Source organism: Aphelocoma coerulescens, chromosome 11 (assembly GCF_041296385.1).
Source record: "Aphelocoma coerulescens isolate FSJ_1873_10779 chromosome 11, UR_Acoe_1.0, whole genome shotgun sequence".
In the NCBI taxonomy this organism is placed as follows: domain Eukaryota; kingdom Metazoa; phylum Chordata; class Aves; order Passeriformes; family Corvidae; genus Aphelocoma; species Aphelocoma coerulescens.
Window position 1 is genome coordinate 7,276,835 of NC_091025.1, and position 20,534 is coordinate 7,297,368.

At 42.0% G+C, this 20,534-nt stretch overlaps 1 protein-coding gene across 6 annotated transcripts in view; it reads left to right on the plus strand.

The window, feature by feature from the left end:
• Positions 1-20,534, plus strand: part of CTCF (CCCTC-binding factor) — a 34,902-nt gene that overhangs the window by 5,559 nt on the left and 8,809 nt on the right. The window contains exons 1-8 of one of the 6 annotated variants that reach the window (XM_069027036.1): positions 2,322-2,386; positions 2,478-2,590; positions 6,165-6,259; positions 15,638-16,430; positions 17,061-17,231; positions 17,859-17,992; positions 19,292-19,412; positions 20,201-20,350. In XM_069027036.1, the coding sequence (XP_068883137.1) occupies positions 6,206-6,259; positions 15,638-16,430; positions 17,061-17,231; positions 17,859-17,992; positions 19,292-19,412; positions 20,201-20,350 (1,423 nt within the window). In that variant the 5' untranslated portion in view covers positions 2,322-2,386; positions 2,478-2,590; positions 6,165-6,205. Of the gene's footprint in view, positions 1-2,321; positions 2,387-2,477; positions 2,591-6,164; positions 6,285-15,637; positions 16,431-17,060; positions 17,232-17,858; positions 17,993-19,291; positions 19,413-20,200; positions 20,351-20,534 lie in introns of those variants that run through there. The other 5 variants (XM_069027038.1, XM_069027039.1, XM_069027037.1 and 2 more) reach the window with 5 other exon arrangements.

The window sequence follows — 20,534 nt, forward strand, 5'->3', positions numbered from 1 at the left end:
TAATGTCTTAACATCTTTGAATCAAGATTGTGGAAAAAAAATCTGAAAATTGCTTCAGCCAGCTGCAAGGTGCTGACTTTTTTTGTTTCATATATATTTAGAGAACTGTCATTCATGAGAGGCTCGGTGATAAACTAGGGGTGCTAAAGAAAAAGAATGGATAGTACCTCCTCTTCTCTTGAACCACCTTCCCTCTTTTTGAACAGAGAGAGATTTAGGACTTTTCTTTATCAATCAAGGATATGATCAAACCAGTAAAATCTTCTGAACGGGGGAAAGTAAGCAGGTATTGATACATGTTGGAGATGTGTCAAATAGTGTCCTGTATACTTGGTCTAGGCTTGTGATTAATACATCCTGATCTGTGGCTGTGGTACTGGGGAGCTGTTGGAAGGATAAATGTTACTTCTCTGCTGCCAGGACAAGCTGCTGGCTCATGTCCAGCTCGCTGCCTACCAAGCAGCCCAAGGACCTTGGCACGAGCACTGCTGCCCAGACAATCCCTGTATCAGCAAAGGAGTTCTTCCTTCCTGGTTCTAAGCATGGAAAATGCTCAGAGGGTGAAGCAAGGTGATTTTTTTTTTTTTTTTAATCCACTGAAGAAAACATAGCTCCATAAAATTTTGTGTTACATAAAATTATTTATTGACTCATATTTTACATATTACATTTGTATGTATTGTGTGGAATTACATTATCTGCAGTGATCCTAGTTTTAAACTGGATGCTGACTAAAATACTGACTTAATCAGGAATTAAACTATGAAGCATAAAGCTGTGGAAGAAGGAGTAAACAACGCAATAATTTTAAGCTATGATAATGCCTCGTGTGGAGACTTGACACAAGTGTTTAACACTTTCTTAGCTGCCCAGGATGTTACAGTGAATAGCTTGATGATGGCCTAAGCATCTCTAGTGGAGATTGCTGGAAGCTAAGGTGTTTTTCATGTGTTACTTATGTTAAGAAGGTGGGAAGGGAATATGTAATCTTCAGAACTCAGAGCTAGAGAGCAAACTTGCATTTAATCCACATGCTCCTCTGAGTGGTAATTTCAACAGAAGCACATGATGCTTGAGTTTGGCAATTCTGGTTTCTCCTGACTGTTTGTAAGAGGGTGAATGGTGTCAGTCTGCTGCTGCCCTTTGAATTCTTCACAGAAGTCACTCTGTGCCCAGTCTGGCTGCTGTGCTTCCCCATGCTCACACAATACCAACTTCTTGGGTAGATGCAGTGAGTTTTGTGGTGAGCCTGTAGCTTGTAGGAGCAAAAAATTAGGCAAATACACCACAATTGATGGAAAACTTGGTAGGAGACTGTGGAGATACTGTAGGTTCAGAAAGGGATCAGCAGGTCCAGAGGCAAAAATCCCTGAACCCATGACTGGGTGTTGGGATAAGGGTGGTAAACCACAGACATGACTGATTGCTGTCCCTACATGGTGTTTCCTGCTAGAGTTTTTGGAGACAGACTGCTGGACTAATTGGACAGGGATCTGTCCTTGTAGAGCTTTTTTTTTAATGCTCCTATTGGATAAAGGAAAATTTTTTCTTTTTTTTCCCAACCTACCGATAAAAGCTATACTAGGAAATTTACAACTCTTGCTATTTTGGGAATAACACCAAAGCATTTAGGGAGGTAAAAGTCAAGGCTTCCCTGGAAAATTAAGTTGGCTTGTATCAGGATTGTTGTGACCCCATCTCCTTCCACGTGTGTGTTGGCAATTGTGTCCCCAGGTGATAAACTGGTCAGCAGAATCTGCTTCATGAGTGCAATAGCATGTGAGATGATGTGGAAAAAATGAGGCCTCAAGTTTGATTTGAGCCTTTATGGAACCATCCCCAAAATACTTTGGGGTAAGTAGAGGCTTTAAGAGCACAAGTAGTAATAGCAGCATTTGGCTATTTGTAAACATTTTTTACTCTTTTGAAATGGAGCTGTAAACTTCCTTGTATGTTTAAAATTGTTGTCCAGGCAGTTGAATTCTCCTGTTGTTTAATGTTGAAAGAGACATGGTTTTTCTGGACTGGCTTCTGGAAGAGCCTTTCACTGCAGTAGAACCAATAGTGAGTTTTGGCCAATTATTTCAGCTTCTTGTATAGTTTTTCTGTCTCCTTGTATTTGATTTGCAGAGTTCTTCCCTTGAAACCACTTCTAACATCCAGAGATTTAAAATGAAAGCAGGAAATGCTACTGAATTAAAAATACCCCCTGGTTCTGGTTGTATAATTCTATGACATAAGTTAACAGTATTACATTTTAACCAGTGGCTTTCTCCTATGTGTAAACTGTTTGCAGTGGAGGTGCAATCTGAACTTCAGTTTTGTTTTTCCAGTATGTACTGCAAGAAAACCCCTTAGAGGCACTTCAGGAGTTTCCAGATTACAGGTTGGAAAAAAATGAATTTTTGAAGGCTAGTAGTTTCAGTCAAAGCTTATCAGATTATTAAAACCTTTCTTCTTTTCTTTTCTTTTTGGAGGATGGAAGAAGTTAGTGTTATCCAGCATTCCTGCTGAGTATATAACTTACTGCCACTTCTGATCTTTGAAGAGAGATTTATCGCTTCCTGTGGCAATACTGAATACTCAAAAGGTACTCATTGATTACTTGATCCTTGCCTACCTTCCATATTTATTAACACTCTTCTCTCCTTCCTGCTGAAGAGTGACTGCTGTTGACTCCTGCCTACTGCCTGGAGCGTTATATGATCCCAGACTACTTTATGCTTTGCTCCTGTAGTGTGTGTGGAAATCGTTTTGTCTTGTTGAAGCAGCTGCATCCTCTCCTTGTTCTACCAACATTTTGATCTACATGAAGAAGAATTTGTCAGCATCCATCACAATATGATGGAGCTGACTATCAAATATTTAGATGTCTCACTTGCCCGACATGACATCTGTAATGTTTTTGGAGATATCTGCTTTGAGTTACTTGTGCAAACAAATCCTTAGGGATGTTTTCTCCATCTCCATCAGACTCAAAGGAGGGAGATAGCATTGAATGTTTGTCCTGCTGTGTTATCAGTCTGGCTCTTCCTGGTTAGAAGTGCTTGATCCAGTGCAGTTGTTGGTCAGTACGATGTGCTGCCTCTTGAAACAGGCTGTCCTGTGCTGGCAGCCAGGGGAGACTTTTCATCTCCCTTTTGGCACCTTTCCTATTGCCTATTGGAGAGATACAATTTCTTGTTAACATTCTGGAGAAAAGAGTACACAGTAGCCCTTACTACTTCAAAGACGGATTCTTCCTTTTTTGTTAGTTTAGATTTACTTACTGGTCCTGGGTTTTCTCCTGCAAATTAAAAAGAAGTAGTGAGGTCTCTTGTCAGTACTGCTTCCCCATTTTCTTACTGAAGTTCCTACGGGAGCCTTGTCTGTTGTGGATCTTCATACTTCATAGCACATGTGATTCTCTGTCTCTTAAACAGTGAAACACAGTATCTGTGCTCTTCTAGTGCTGTTCTCTTCAATAGTGGGTGGATTAGGATGTCCACCACTCTTGAAAGTGCAGGTCCCCAGTAGATTGCCTAAAGTTACTGTACATCTACTGTACATTTGCTAAAGAACTGATGAGTATTTGCGAGCTTGCAGAAGTGTTCCAGGGCTTCTAGAACTTGTATGGAAGTGAATGCTGAGACCAATAGGAGCATCATAGTTATAACTGCATATATGGAAAAAAGTCTCAATGTTTTGTGTGTGAAGTTTAAAGTATATCCTTCATTTCACATAGTGCCAGAGAATGGTAAAATGATTTGGGTTGGAAGGGACTTCTTGTGGTACCCTGGTTCAACCACTGGCTCAGTGCAGGGCCAGCATTGATGCTAGATGAGGTAATTTAGGGTTGTATTTAGCAAATATTTTTGTTTCCACAGCATCTCTGAGCAACCTACTCCAATGTTTGACCACTTGTTGTTGCACTTGTTGTTTCACTCTCTGCTTCCAAGAGTGTGGTTCTGTCTTCTCTTTGCTTCCCTTTGAAGGTAGCAGTAGGATCTCCCCTGGGTCTTTTCACAGCTAACTCTGTTGTTCTGCTGTGTAGATCTTGTATTCCAGACACCTTATTGTTCTGGCAGCCTTCTGATGTGTTTTTTCCCATGTGTTCTAAGCTCAACAATGGACATGTGGAGCACTTTAAATTTTCAGTTTATGCCTGTTTCCCTTCAAACTTGTCAAACCTTGCCCATATGTCAAAGATTTGATGGAATGTAAATTCATGCAAGGTATTTTATGCCATACACCAGGTATTCAACAGATGTTTGCTATCACCTTTGCAGTAAAGGAGAGTAGAAGTGACTTGCTTTCCCTTTGGGACATTCCCTTGGAGTGGGCCAGAACAAGAATGCCTTGCATTTTTGGAGCATGTATGTTTGCAGCACTGGGCAGGCTTTGCTCCCTGGGTTGTACTTTAGTAGGTTGATACTTCTTGAGTGGTGTCCAAGCAGCTTCAAAACATGTCTTTAAAAACTCCAGTAACTTAATTTCCTCAATCAGAGCCAATACCTTGTAAAGAGAGAGGGGCACTGGCTGTGCCTTGCATTAACTCACCATCAGTGCTAATTTGCAGAGATCCCTGTGTTCTCTGTTTGTGTTGTCTGTAGTGTAGAAAAGAGCTGCAATTACTGGTTTATTTTCACTTTCCCCCTCCTAAGAGTTTGGGTACAATCTTTATTCAAAACAGCTTTCTTTACTGTTTGGTCATTTATCAAGCAGAAGATTAGGTTTGAAAAATGGAAGAAAACTATTTCTTGATTCAAAATTTCAGGAAACCTGAAGGGGATAAAAAGATGCTTCCATTCAATTCAGTGTGCTCTATTGTCCTGTTGTGTGTAAAAAAACTTCTGAGGTGACAATATTCCCCATGGGAGGTATTCATTTTGTATCAAGTGTCTTCTGAAGGGTGAAGTCCTTCACTCCTGAGGCTTTTCTGTGTTAATTAAGAAGTTTGTAAACTTCGGGAAGTCTTCTCCAGGGTTGCACAGCACAGAAACTGGCAAGGATGCAGCTTGCATCAGCAGTCTTAAGGTGCCCTTAGCAGTGGAGCACACCCCATGTATCTGAGCATCCCCTTTCCTGGTTAGGGCTTGTATGTAGCATTTGTGATTTTTGCAGAGTGAGTGTTAAATAAAAAGAGATAATTTCTAAATATTTTTTAAAAGCTCAGTATCACTGAGCACCCACAGCTCCAACAAACCTCTTATTAGTAGTGCTCTTTGAAGCTGATAAACAATTAAAAATAGACTTGCCAAGTAAAAAATGCAGCCAGGACCCAGACTTGAGTGTCATGTACTAAATAAATGGCAGAAGAACCTGGAGGGAAAGCACTTAAATTCAAAGGGTGTGAAATCCAACTGGTGTGAAAGCCAACACTGCTTGTCCCCTCATCACTGAGTGCAGCAAGAATATGTGCCTCTCTTGAGAATTACTCCTCTGGACTTCCTTACTGTTCTCAGGGTTTTTAGCATGTGTGCCACTCTGAGGACTGACAAGGATTACAGAAAGAAATTATGTGCTGTCTTGTAAATACTGTATTTCTGTAAATGTGAGTATTTTAACCCCTTAATTGATAAGAGTAACAAAGCTTGCTTCAGTGAGCAGAGGCTGCTCTTCCTCAGGGTGGCAAGGTTAGAAATGTGTCAGAGCTGATTTTGTTACTTGATATAAGCAGTATATTCACTGCTGCATTGACAGTGTGTAAGGAGTGATATTTGCTCTCATTTACACCTCTTTAGCAATAAAAACTCCTTCAGTGTGTGATTTGCTATTCCACAGCACAGGAGAAAAAGGCCATCTGAAGTAGGCAGAGCTGGCTCTAAAATGTCATATTGCACTTGTAATCTGGCGTGAGGCATCCGGAGCTTTAGGTTGTCAGAACTGTAAATGCTAAAGAGTTTGAGAACAGGTAGGTAGAGAAGCTTGTAAAATGAGTTCAGTCATCCTGGTGAAAGTATTAAAGCTGATTAAAATATTCCTTTGGTTTTGCTTATGGCTTTTCTGGTAAGTGAAGGGGTCCTCAAGCAGTTATCAATGGTGCTGCTGTTAGGGGTGCGGGACTACACATTTTGTTGAACAAGCATTAAACATTGAACACTGCTTTTATTTCCCACCCCACCCCCACCCCACCTTACCTTTCTCTTTTACATAGTTTCACTAGTTCATCTGTTCTGTTCCAGAGTGAGTTCTGACCTCAGGAGCTGCATGAAGAATAGCCAGCATGAAGAGAACAAATCAGTCCAGGCAGAAGTGCAGAAGCGTCAAGAACATAAATGTAAATTGAGGGGGTTTAAAGTGTGGTATGTGTTCCATGCTGAGGCAGTAGATTCCTGAACGTAAAGCTTAACATTGTGCTGGTAGAAACCCTCTTGCCTCTCTTTTGGCTGGCCTTAGTGTTTGGGCACACCAGAGACCTAGTCTGGATGGAAATAAGTATCTTTTTGGCTGGGTGAGTTCTGGCCTGGATTAGTTTCCTGACCAGTAGCTGTAGTCTTGAAAGTGCTTATGCTAACATGAGGAGTAGTTGGGCTGATGGAGGGAGCAGTTTAAAGGCAGGGATGCTTTCTTGCAGAGTTGGTATTTTTGGAAATGAGGCCTTACTCCTTCCTGGTAGAAAGGGATTTTTTCTTCCAAGGTCGAGTGCCTTTGTGGAATTTTGGGGGGTTTTTTGCTTCATCTGCTTTGAAGGTTGATTGTAGCACTTTTAGGGGTTGGTGTATGAGAATATTTGGAATGTGAGTCCAAATGAATTAGGGGTATGTGTAAAACAATTAAACTTCTTAAAATTTCAGCATGAGGGTCACTTTAAAGGACTCACCTGGGTTTGATTCTGTTTATGTCTGCTCCAGCACTTACTAATTCAGACTAACTTTTCTGTGATTCAGAAGCAAGGATGTCTTAATTTAGGCTCTGGGAGTTTGTCTTGTCCGCCACCCTTCTGCCATAGGTGCTTTCAAAACTCTCCTGGAATTTCCTGTCCCTGCTGCAACAACAGTAAACTGCACCTCTGTGTTTGACAGCCTGACATTAAGTTAACTAGCACTGGCTTTAGTTTTCCTTCTGTGCATTAGGGTGTGATTTGTGAGGTGACTAATAGTGCATGGGTAGCTATTGTCTGTGGGGTAGGACCCGAGTTACCATTCCAGGGATAAGCACTTCCTGCTCCTCCAATTTGAAGCCTGAATTCCCTTGTCCTGGTAGAGTATCACTACTTAATGAGTGCTCCTGCAAAGGTAAAAGCTGTTCCCCAAAAGTCTATTCTTGGATACTTGTTAATCTAGATGAAGCCTTAGAGGAAAACAAAACCCAAATACTTATTATGAAGTCTCTAGAATGCCATGAAACTTGTTGCACAAGTCTTTTTTCAGTTGTGGGAGTGGCTGGTGTTGCCATTTTGATACCATGCAACACTACATCAGATGGGCAAAGAATCCTGTTGTGCTCAGACTTATTTTGAAGAAACATCATCTTTTGCTGTTAGCAGTTTGCCAGTAGCCTAAATGAAAGCCTAAATTAATGTGTGATGGGAGAAATGACCACAAATACTTGCTGATAAAACTTAAGAATCTTTTCCAGTATCTACCCATGGTATAACACTTCACTTTTTGTGGCAACGGATTTTACAGGCTGTTTAACCTGAAATAATTTTTGATTCTCAGTTTAATACTTTTGGGTATTCTGGTGGTCTTTCACGAGCTCCTTCATCACTTTTACATTATGAAGACCTGTAAAAGGGAGAGACTGATTAGTTTTATGATCTAACATCAGCTGAAAAGAAATTCCTCTGTGACTGCTGCTTTTAAAGTGTAAATCTTTCTGTATTCTACACCTGATTAGATTGCATGTTTGTCCTTCTGAAAGGGACTGTCAGGTTAGCAAAATATGATTACTTCCTTACTAAATTAAAAAGGGAGACTTCCTTTAAAAAATAGTTGATGAGAATATATTTCATTCACATTTCCCAGATTTCAGTAGAGACTTCTCTGAATGAATAAAGACCTTGTGTCATCTAGTGAGAGGCACTAGCAGTTTTTGAGTTATTGGAAGAAATAGTGAAAAATTAAAATTTGAAAGAATGTTAGCTAGAAGGAGAAATTAAGGAAGAATGAACAAATTTTAAGAATATTAACTGATTTTGTCCCTGTTACCTTCGCAGTAGACCTTTAGTTCTCCAGATCTAAAGGAAAAGCTAGGAAAAAACTCTTCTTCCAGAAATAAAGCTGAAATGCTTTCACCAATCTGCTTTCTTCATCAAGGTTTTCCTTGTCAGGTTACAGGATATCCCAAGTGACTTGAATATGTGGGATTTGTTGTCAGTAGCTGCAGTGATTTTTTTTTTATCTTTTGTCCCACAATGCAGGTTTCAAGCAGTTGACATTATTGTATCTGCTTTTCTCTCCATTGTAGACTGCAGCTTATTACAGCAGAATTAGCAGTATTAGTTCTGGAAGAGCCATGATCTGGGGCTTTCTGCCACTGTCAGGTGCAAGGATTAAGAGGGAGCTTGTTCAGCAAAAAGCCGAGGAAAGATGTGGAATTGAGTTTCCTTCTGCTTGGCTGGGGGCCCCAGTTATATACTTTGTTTCCATGTCTCGCATGAACTCCCTGAGTGCTTGATCCAAAGTGAAAGGTGGGCTTTATTCTGAGTAATTGCAGATCACAGGTGTGTGCTCCTTGCTGACTGAAAAATAGGAGTCAGTGCTGAATGAAGCTTCTCATTGCTTTGCATCATTTCATGAGACATGATGAAATTGGAAAGAACTCTGCTAGGATCCCTAGGCAGCAGCAACAACCAGGAAGATTGCTTCTGTAGGTTACAGGAGGAGCAGAGGAAAAAGAAAAGGGGAAGTAGAGAAACGTCACAAGATGCATTTTAATTCTAACACTGCACCGAGCTGGCTGTGGGTGGGGAATGTTCTGTAGCCAGGGACAGGCTTGGCTGTGTCCTTGGGAGTTTGTAGGGGTCGAAGGTAAAGATCACCTTTGATAACATCTGGGCCATAGTATGCTGCCTTCACATGAGTGTAAGTAAAAGGTAACTTGGATTCACAGGTAACAACTCATTGAATAAAATAGGGAGGGGAGTATGATCACAGATAAATACTATGGAATTCAAACAGTTGGCTTGCCCACAAACTCGATAGTTGCAGTATGCTTGAGAGAAGGTAATTTCACTGTAGTGTGTTCCTGCATGGCATGGTGCAGAGTGGAGTGACATGACTCAGTGTAGCCATCTAGCTCATGGAATACAAAGTTTCTGATGCTGTGGTTTGCTGTCAGCTTTAAGCTGGTACTGCAGCTTAAGGTGGCCCTGCTGCTCCCTTTCCTCCATCCGAGCATTTGTGTGAGGAATTGGGTCAGGAACTGAAAGTGTTCTAACGGAATTGTTTTTCTCAGCATTAGTTTTCAGCTGGAATTAGTTCTCAGTCAAGTTCATTATGGTGAATTATTCTGTCAGTGTGTAGGAGGGAAGAAGCTGAGAGCAGCTCTTTGGACAATGAGTGCTGTGTTTACCTGTCTTACAGGGACCATGAAAGTATTACACAAGTTAAAATCTGGTCTCCTGTCTTGTTTGTGAGGAAAAACTGGGTTCCTCTAGATGTCAGTTTAGATCCACTTAAAAGCTTTGAATCACTCCCTGGAAGAATGTGTTCTTGTCCTATTTAGACCAACCTCCCAGCACAGACACCTTGGTTAGGTAATCACCACCAACACTCTGTCTTCTCTGATCCCTTCACAGGGTCAGTGCTCAAGGGAACCATCCTTCTACAACTCTCCATTTTCCAATTGCAGCTGTCATTCCCATAGCTGGTTTATGTATTTCTTGGGGCTTAATCTTGACAGGCCCCTTTTCATGCAGAGAAAAAGCATAAACATTTATTAACCTGTGATGAAGTTTGCTTTTCTCTTCTAGGTTTCTTGCTTTTCTTTATGCCCTCCAAGATGCTGAAATATTTCAGAATAATTAATACTAGGTTAATGAGACTGCCCTTTTTTTCATTTAAAGCTGCAATAGATGTCTGTCCATTTTACTCTTCTTGTTTGTTTTCGGTACCAGTGTTGTAAGTGGCAAGGAAGAAATGAGAAAACAGCTGGAGATGGGCGTTGGAATCATAACCAGTGGATATGGAATTGATGGCAGTAGCCAAATGAAAGCCTTGAGTTTTTACTGTGAGAAAATTACTTAGTAAAAGAAACTTAGCTCAGTGTTTTAGTTTCTCCTAAACTGGTAGTAAATCTTTGACGTTTTGCATATGAAAGGCACAGCTGGTCTGTTTGGATGGATGTCTGTCTGCTTTAGAGTAAGTTACATGTTAATCTCTTATCATGGTAGTTCTGCTAGAGGAAATGGAAGGGCTGTCTACCTGTTAAACTGCCTTATCTTTGGCTATGCTTAGCTGGGCGACTTTTCAGAGAAAAGATACAGCTTTTTCATGGTGGGAAGAGAATGGCCAAGCACTCCTGCAGTTACTCTGCATCTGCTCATGCCCTTAAATACTTACACAGATATGCATGGACTGCAGGTAGGGGAGAAAAAAGTGTTGTCTATAAATCCTGTTGGGTATATTGTATTTTTTTTAATCTTCCTCTTGCTTTAAGTTGCATATGCCATACATAACTGCATCTTAGTTGAAGTCTTTGTTTATTCCTCTATTCAGCTTTCAAAGGTTCACAGGAAATGCAGAAGAAACATAAGTCTCCAATGTTTTAACATAAGGCTTTATTTCCACTCCCATGTAATTTTTAATAAATGGCTAATCTATAAGTGTCAAAGCCATGTCAGTTTTTGAGTGGGATCTGTATGTGGATTGACTTGAATTCAAGGCCTGAATATGTTCCAAGGTGATAGGGTTGTTTGCACTAATTTAGCTGCTGATACTTTCCATTATTTTATGAATGTCAGAAATTTACTGACAGCATTTGGCTTCATTGTTTCTATTGAAGTTTGTTTTTTTTTCCTTAAGTGCATATTACAGCACTAAATGTACTTTTCAATGGTGTTAGTGTCCCAACAGTTTTTATTGAGACTGTGCCTTGTTTGGCAAAAATAAATATTTTTGTATTATTTGGTACATGAAACTTGATGCAGTTAGGGTTCATTACTTTTAGAATGGCTGAGAGGCAGACAAATGCCTCTTTGATAGTAGCTTTATTGTAAATAACACCACTAAAAAAACAGGCACTGGCACTAAGCATCCCTGTCTCTGGGTTTGTACTTTCTGCATTGACAACTACAGCGAGTTGTTTTTAATGCTTCTGCAGTTCCCTTCAAGTACCTAAAGGGGCTTCAAGAGAGCTGGAGAGGGACTTTGGACAAGGGCATGGAGTGGCAGGACAAGGGGGAATGACTTCCCACTGCCACAGTGCAGGGTTAGATTGGACATTGGGAAGAAAGTGAGTGTATCTGGGCTGAGACTCTCCTGTGCTGCAATCAGTAGGACAATTGGCACTAAATGACTTTCTCTCAAGCAACTTTTTGATTCCTCTTGTTGGAATGAGGTGTCAGTTGTATGAAATCCACAGCACTTCTTATTTCTGTTTGTTCCAGCTTTTTAGATGGGCTGTCCATCAGTTGTCTGAGCAAGCTTAGGTCTGTTGTTTGGACGTCACAGCTCCTTACCTGGCTAATTGGATTGTGCCAGTGCACTGAGCTGTTCCATGACACAGTGTCTCTTGGTAGAGCCCCTTGAGTGAGCCTGTGTGTAAGGGCTGGCTTGAGCTATTAGTGGGAATTGTGTTTTCAGATCTTCTTTGGTCTTTTTTTGTCATTCTCCTTATTGTGGTAGCTCTTCTCTTTTGCTTTTTTTTCCTCCCAGTGTTTATTTACTGCATCTTTTAACCTGCTGCTTTGTTATCCTTTTTAGATTCAGTCATTGAGCTGTTGGTGTGTGGTAGCAGTAACTGGTAGGAAGAGAGCTGGAGACAAAAACCAGAAATAAAAGGTTGAGAGAAACTCTGCAGTTTTTATTCCTAGTGTTCTGCTATAATGGTCTTAGTTGTAGCAAATGGCACATGTCCTCCAATAAATACAAAACTTTCACTTTGTGAAAAAGGAGAATTAGGATAAAGAAAAAAAAAAAAGTAAAAAAAGTAGCAAATTGTTCAAGACAGAGTGATTGAGAAGTGACATGGACAGGCAGTGCAAAGCTCACTGCAGCAGAGATGGAGTCTTTCCAGAGAGCTTATTTAATAGGAAAGCACCCAAATGTTTTCTTCTCAAATTTAGGGTCCATCCTGTGTCCCTGCCCGCAGTTGGCGAAGTTTGAAATTTGTAAATCCACACTTTTCAGAAGAAATCTTCTCAGTTTCACAATATTTTTGAGCTGTCCAAGATATCAAGTGAGATGACTCCCGTATATTTCTGTAATTTTATATGTTGTTAATATAACATTTAGAATATTGTAACATTTCCTCGGTGGCAAGAGTTTGGTTTAAAAACAGACATTTTCAGATCCTTTTACTTTGACTGAAAGGAACAGACTGCAGTGGATACCTTGAAATAGGCAGGAGTAAATGCTGATCCCTGAGTGTTGGAGGCCAGGGAGTCTGGGTCAGGATACAGTGGCGGGCAGGGACAGAGAGTTGACGTGGAGCTGGCAGGGGTCAGGATACAGTGGTGGGCAGGGAGGGAGGTGACATGGAGGTGGCAGGGTCGGGGTGCAGTGGTGGGCAGGGAGGGAGGTGGCAGGGTCGGGGTGCAGTGGTGGGCAGGGAGGGAGGTGACACGGAGGTGGCAGGGTCGGGGTGCAGTGGTGGGCAGGGAGGGAGGTGGCAGGGTCGGGGTGCAGTGGTGGGCAGGGAGGGAGGTGACACGGAGGTGGCAGGGTCGGGGTGCAGTGGTGGGCAGGGAGGGAGGTGGCAGGGTCGGGGTGCAGTGGCGGGCAGGGAGGGAGGTGGCAGGGTCGGGGTGCAGTGGTGGGCAGGGAGGGAAGTGGCAGGGTCGGGGTGCAGTGGCGGGCAGGGAGGGAGGTGGCAGCCCCAGCCCCGGTGTAGTGCGGGGTCTCGCCGCTCGGGGGCAGCCGTGCCCCGCCGTGTAAGGCCCGATAGCCGCGCGGCAGGAAGCGGGGTGAGAGGTGACAGAGGGACAGGGAGCAATAGCGGGTTCTGAGTTTCTTTGCCGGACGGCTGTAAGAATCCGTCTATTCCTTTCACACACATACACCCCTCACTGTGAGTGTCTTTGACCTGAGTCTTCCTGCAGGCATTCCCTTGGTCTCCCTGTACACCTGCATTCCTAGGCTGGCAAACTTCCTGACAATGTGAGCCTTTTGCCAGAGTCTTCGTGTATGCCAGTAACCTGTTCCTTGGTGGACATAGGATTTTCTGCTTTACAAGTCAGAAGTGGTGCCTTCCTGCTGTTCCACTGTAGGATTATGGAAGATGCTTGCAAATTATTTGCCTGTTGGTTTGCTTTCAGGTGACTTAGCAGCCCTGTTACCAATTGATACTGACAGTGAATGTGAAGGTCTTTATGAGGGCCCCATCTGCTCAGAGCTGCCTGTGCTTGTATCAAGGTTGCAGACCTCTGCTTGGTACCAAAGTTGCATTAGCTTTGCAGATGGACTTTTGCCATTTTTTTTCCTCCATCTTACGTATTTTATTGTTACCACACTTTTATGTGTTGTTTAGCTGTGTTCTTCCTTTTTTTGTTCAGATCCTTTTGGTCACCTGAAAAGTCTTCTCTTCTCTCTGCAAATACTTAAGATAATTGTAAAACATGTTTGCAGTTGCTGTAGGCCAAAGACCAGCTCTGTTCTGATTGCCTGCTGTCTGGTGTTAAGTACTTACATCATCTCGTGTACTTCAGCTGTTTGTCCATATGGATTTGCTCCGACTTGAAAAGCTGATGGGTGGTAAAGGAAAGGAGAGGCGGGATCCCTGCAGGGAGCGCACATGAAGCCATATGTCGGTATTTCTGGGTATCTGGTGCCCTCTGGAGACTGTGGCTGCCCACGACATCACAGGTGTCAAGACAGCACGTTAATTTATGTCCCTAGTCGGGGCAGGCTGAAGAACAAGATGAGCTTTATTGTTCTTCCAGCTGAAGTGAAGGATGCTAGAAAAGACAGTAGAGTAAAAGCAAGAATTCTCTAAAAATAATAGCAATTACATGTCTTATAATTTTTAAAGGTAATGGAGACTTGATAGCTGTGCTTCATGTTTATGTCTGTAAGCTTGTGCAAAATCAAAATTGAGTATGCAAGATTAAGTATAGATATTTGAAAATAGTATGGGGATTTTAAAGTGTTGAGTTAGCAAGGGAGATTAAATATTTATATTAATTCACTTAGCTGGTCTGAGAGGCCAGTCAGTCTAATGGGAAAATACAGAAGTCTCTTAGCAAATCTGGAAATGGAATCAGGAATTTTTCACCGGCTTAGTAAGGAAGCTGGCTTTTCTGTTACTTTCTTCAGCAGTAAAATTGACCTTGGTACCTTTTTAATGCTTATTGGGGAGTATAAGAAATGGTATCCTGATGCAGGGAAAGTTTTTGGCATGGTTAGGGAACTTCCTTTTATTTTACGAAGTAAACCACCTGGAACAGAGATGGACTTACAAAATGCTCCTTTACTATAATCCTACTCCTTTCATTTGTGAAAAAGACAGCTGCAAAATGATAATTTCTTTTAGCTCTTACTACTGTTGAAATAACCTTCCTGCATAATGAGAATACAGGAGTTTCATACTTTTCCCCAACTGCAGTGAAGAACACCAGATGATCTGAGGAGGCACAAAATCTCAGTGTTATGTTTGCATGCAGCTATTGTCAGAGTTACAGTTAAGGAGCAGCAAAATGCTGTGCTTCTGTATTGTTGTTTGTGACTGTATGGATGCATTTAACACAGGTATCATGAGATCATTAGAAATCATTAGAATCTACCAGCTCAGTCCACATCATGTACATTGAAGTAAGATTTTACCTGAGCTGTGTCTCCTGCTATGGCTCATTCAGCCGAGGAAAGAGTGCACAGTGCATCTTCCTGATCCACTCAGGGCCCAGCAGTGCCAGAGGTGGGAGCAGGAATTGAACTCCAGGCTGCTTACAAGAGACATAATTTGCCTAACTGCTTTATGTCCTTATGTTTTTCAGAGGAGTTTAGACTTGAAGTAATAGTAGTTAGATATGAAATAAGTGCAGCTTACATTCTTCTGCTTAGTTCTTAGTGCTTTTTCTTCCTGGAAAAGTTCTGCAGTTCTCAAAAGTAATACTTTCTTGAAGGTTGGCTTTTCGATTTTAGCAGTGTGGTAGTTTTGTACCTTTAAAATTTCTAGCCGAAGACTGCCTCTGGTAGTGCTAAGCTATTTGAAATGATTAAACAAACTCAGTAAGGAATAATACTGCTGTGCATCTTGCTGGTGGGATTTGTGGTCTTTGAGAAACGGGAACATGCATATCACTTAATCTCTCTTCCTTGCTTTCCTTCCTTTCCAAGAAGCTGGTAGAGTTGTCTCACTGCAGGCAGCGTTCTGTGATTGCCTTGGTTTGCAGTGGTGATGGGCTCATGGAGACCTACAGCTCTCAGCTCCTATTCTCTGAATATGATCGGGATGAGTTGGGTGTTTCCAGTTGGGTGACTTGTTCTTCTGTGGGGCTTGTGCAGTAGTTAAATACATTGGATGGTGTGCAGCACTCATTTTCTTGTTTTTACAGCAGGAAGGTGAAATGGAAGGTGAGGCAGTTGACGCTATTGTGGAGGAATCAGAGACTTTCATTAAGGGAAAAGAGAGGAAAACCTATCAAAGACGCCGTGAAGGTGGGCAAGAGGATGATGCTTGTCATATACCACCAAACCAAGCAGATGGAAGTGAAGTGGTGCAGGATGTCAGCAGTGGGGTGCAGATGGTGATGATGGATCAGCTGGATCCAACTCTTCTTCAGATGAAGACCGAAGTAATGGAAGGTGCAGTGCCTCAAGAAACTGAGGCTACTGTGGATGACACACAGATCATAACACTTCAGGTTGTTAATATGGAAGAGCAGCCTATAAACCTTGGTGAGCTTCAGCTGGTCCAAGTACCTGTACCAGTGACTGTACCTGTTGCCACCACATCTGTGGAAGAACTGCAGGGAGCTTATGAAAATGAGGTTTCCAAAGGAGGCCTGCAGGAGGGAGAGCCCATGATCTGTCACACCCTCCCTTTACCAGAAGGTTTCCAAGTAGTGAAAGTGGGTGCAAATGGTGAGGTGGAGACACTGGAACAAGGTGAACTTCAGCCACAGGAAGATCCCAATTGGCAAAAAGATCCAGACTATCAGCCACCAGCCAAAAAAACAAAGAAAAACAAAAAGAGTAAGCTTCGCTACACTGAGGAAGGCAAAGATGTGGATGTCTCTGTGTATGACTTTGAAGAGGAGCAGCAGGAGGGTTTGTTGTCCGAGGTTAATGCAGAAAAGGTGGTGGGCAATATGAAGCCACCAAAACCAACAAAAATTAAAAAGAAAGGTAAGTTCCCCATCTGCAAGTGGATTTTGAAAATGCTTTTGTTGTGGTGATTGCAGTGTGATTGAGGTGAATGAATACGTGCAAGTGGGAAGAGAACAGACATGCCCAATGCTGCTTGCTCACTATGTAATAGTGCTTGACTGCAGTGTTTCTTGGGCACACCTCCCTTCTCCTCTCTGTAGGCTGCCAGGGAGATAATTTTCCACAAGTATGATACTGTGGCATTAATATTCTCATATAACTGTGATTGAAAACATTGTTCTCTTTGCTGTGCTACACATGTAACAGTTTGTGTGCATGTTTCACATCAGGAGCCAATGGTACAATTAATTCTGTGGGTTTTTTCCTAACCAGTTGCTGGGTAAGGTAGATGGTGCAAAATACAGTAATAAGTACATCTGGTTTTTGTTAAAACTGTAAGTTAAGGAACCCTTTTTAGAGTGGAGAAGGAACATTGAGTGCTGGCATACTAGTGAAAATTGAATCCAAACCAGCCACAGGCAATGCAGTTGGATTTAGTGGTGCCTGGTGGTTCCTTGCAGTAGTTAGACACCCAAGAATCTTTCCTCTTATGTTACACAGTAGACCACAGTTCTGTCAAAGACTAAAGATTATTTCCTTCATGACCAGGTGTAAAAAAGACATTCCAGTGCGAGCTGTGCAGTTACACTTGTCCGCGTCGTTCCAACTTGGACCGCCACATGAAAAGCCACACTGATGAAAGACCACACAAGTGCCATCTCTGTGGCAGGGCTTTCCGGACAGTCACATTGCTGAGGAACCACCTCAACACTCACACAGGTACTCTTGGTTTTGCAGATACTGTTTTTGTAGGATCTGCTCTGCCATCAGAACTAATAGATTGAAGATAGACCTCTCTTGTTTTCCTAATTCCTCTTATGGAACAGGCTAAAAATGAGGAAATGGTGCAGTTGTTTTCCGCCTGGCCAAGTCAGGTGCAGAGGTTATCCTGTTCACAGGTACAAAATTGATCCTGGGCTTGATCTCAAATTACCTGAAGTTATAGAAATGTTCTTTCTGCCTTGCGCATTAGCACTCGTGTTTTCAGCTTGTTGTGCCTTACTGCCAAAAAAAAAGAGTGTAATCCATATCCCTCATTTTCTCTGCTTACTGAAGTTATGTCTAACTAGCTGGCTTCTAATGTGTAAACAACCAAGTGATACAAAAATAAAGGAGTCTGTTTCCTCACTGAAAGGATATTAATTCTCTAAGATCTTATATCTATTAGTTATTTATACAAAGCCCCTGATTTTTGTGCATTTTGTTGCTCTAATTTAATCTTTCAGAACATGAAAGCAGTGTTGCTGATTCACTTTTAAAACAAAAAAATCCACAACAAGCGCTGTCCTGTATTTTCTTTTGTCACTTAATCTGTCACTGCCTTCCTGTCCTGCTGCACACCCTTAGGTACTCGCCCTCACAAGTGCCCAGACTGCGACATGGCCTTTGTGACCAGTGGAGAGTTGGTTCGGCATCGCCGCTACAAACACACCCACGAGAAACCATTCAAATGTTCCATGTGTGACTATGCCAGTGTGGAGGTATGGGACTTGCTATGGTGCTGAGTGCTTCCTTGTGTGCTTCAAAGCTTGTTCACCATCTGTTACAAGCTCTGTTCTTAGGCATTTCCTCTTTGGTCATCTGGTTGAAAGGCTCTGGGCAAAAGAAGTTATAAATCAGGGCTGCTCTTGGAAGCAAATGGTGGGATTTCCTCAGTGAATCAGAAAGCAGTTTGAGATCACTTACATAAATCCTAGGTGATATCCATTTCCTTTTGGAGACAATAGTTGTCATTGTTTCTGAAGTGATTTGTCCTTTAAGCTGATTGCAGGAATTGTAGTGTGCTCCATGTTGAAGGAGACAGACATTTTCTGCTGCAGTGGGATGTCTTCAGTCCACAGTGCCCTCCCATTTTAGAAACATGCATTCTGCACATCATCTGTTTATGCCATGAAGGTGTCTGTAGCTAAAACTAATGAGCCTTTGTCTCAGTATTGGTGAAAAGCATCTTTGCTAATGTTAGATGAAAGCTTAATTTTCCTGAGCAGATTAGACATTCTTGAATGCCTTCCCTCCATGCAGTATTGTTAGATACTTTACAGGACAGCTTTTATATTGTGAAAGGAAATTTGAGCCAGATGATGAGCAACATAATTTTAAAAAATGAGATGTCTGCAGTGGAAGAAGGCTACAGTGGGAGAACTTGAGTAGGGACATCAGGCTTTTTTTTCCTACCCACGCTGTGCCTGCAGTGCTGTCACTTCAGGCCCTGTGGTTTGAGGGCTGAATAAGTTAATGTTGCAGAGGTTTTCATGGTATAAATTAGGAAAGAATAACCAAGTTGGTCCTTATGAGGTCATGCTGCTTTTTGTAGGCATAAGTTGGTGATTAAGCAGCGTGATCAGGCTGGAGTAGAAAATGCCATACTGTTGGTGTTCTTGCTTTGAGCTGGGTTTGTACCTTCTAAATAAAAGCAGGAGAAGAAAAGAATTAAGCTTCCCCACAATGCTTCCCTGTGTCTCTTCAGGATACTTTAAAATTTTAGGGTGTCTTCAGATGCTGAGATGGTCAATAACAGTAAGGTGAGCCCAGAGTCTAAATCAGGCCTCAGTGAGTGTGGGAACAAGCATCAGGCAAAACTGGGAGTGAAGCTGGGAGGTGAGGTAGAGTGGGCAGGAGCAAGTGGCTGTGTGCAGTGAGAAAGTGGCATTGAAAATGGCAACATGCTTGTTTGGTTTTGTGCCTAAATAAACTACCTTAAACTCTTGACTGATTTCTTGTTGTTTTGGCAGTCTAGCCTGCTCATCTGTGCTAAACTCAGTCTTGCTCTTGGCTTCCAGGTTAGCAAACTGAAACGCCACATCCGTTCGCACACCGGAGAGCGCCCGTTCCAGTGCAGCCTGTGCAGCTATGCCAGCAGGGACACCTACAAACTGAAGAGGCACATGAGGACCCACTCCGGTACTGATGCCAAATTCTTTTAATGTCAGAGTGCTGAGGCTGTGTACGGTGTGTGCTGACACACAGCAAAACAAATACCATTGTGTAGCTTAATATAAAACCTTTATGAAGTGTGTAGCTGAAGAGAATGCACCACGATTTGTAAGCACTTGTAAATTCATAACCTGATAAAATTACTGCGCTGAGAAATGAGCTTGGAGGATTCTGATTTCCAGTTTGACTGTGAGGTGATAAAATGCAGGCACCTGTAGTATGAACACTACTGTTTTCAGTGTTCCACTTGAAGAGTAGAGTCACTTGCAGTCTCATGCTTTAGTGTAGTTTTAAAAGCATCTCATGCATGTTAGTTCATAAAGATGCTAATTTTTTCTTCAATATAAATAGGGATGATTTTAGCACAGAATGTTACTGCAGTGCCAAATTAATCACGTTGCTAAAATTGAAGGGGGGAAAGATTCCCTTTTATGTATACGTGAACATTCAGAACCTCCACCCAAAAAAATCTGATGTCACTTGCTCTCTTCTGCCAGCCTGCATGTAGGTCTTGCTTGCATTTCTCAGAGTAAGAATAATTTAACTTCCTTAAGGATCAAACTTTAGTTTCTTTGTAGAAGGATTCTTACTGGAGCTAAAACTTGCAGAGAGGGACATTATTGAGTTCTTTGTAGAAATACTGTTTCTTTTGTCTAGCTGCATGTTGCAGGTTTCTGGGAGGTTCTTTGGGGCTTCTTGGTGAGATTTCTTTTTAATAAAAGTACTTGTTCTATTTTTTCCTTTTGCTCCTGAAGGAGAGAAGCCATATGAATGTTACATCTGCCATGCTCGCTTCACTCAGAGCGGTACCATGAAGATGCACATTTTGCAGAAGCACACGGAGAATGTGGCCAAATTCCACTGTCCTCACTGTGATACTGTTATAGCGAGAAAGAGTGACCTGGGTATGTGTCCCCCAAACGTGGCCATTTGCTGAAGATGGTACAAAACTTCCCAGTATTAGAGTTCACATATCCCAACTGCTGTCTCTTAACCCAGTACCCAGTCTGGTAACTGCACAGCATGAAGCACTGCTTCACATGTGGGACTGGTAACACACACCTTTACCATAGCTGCTGCAAGTTAGAA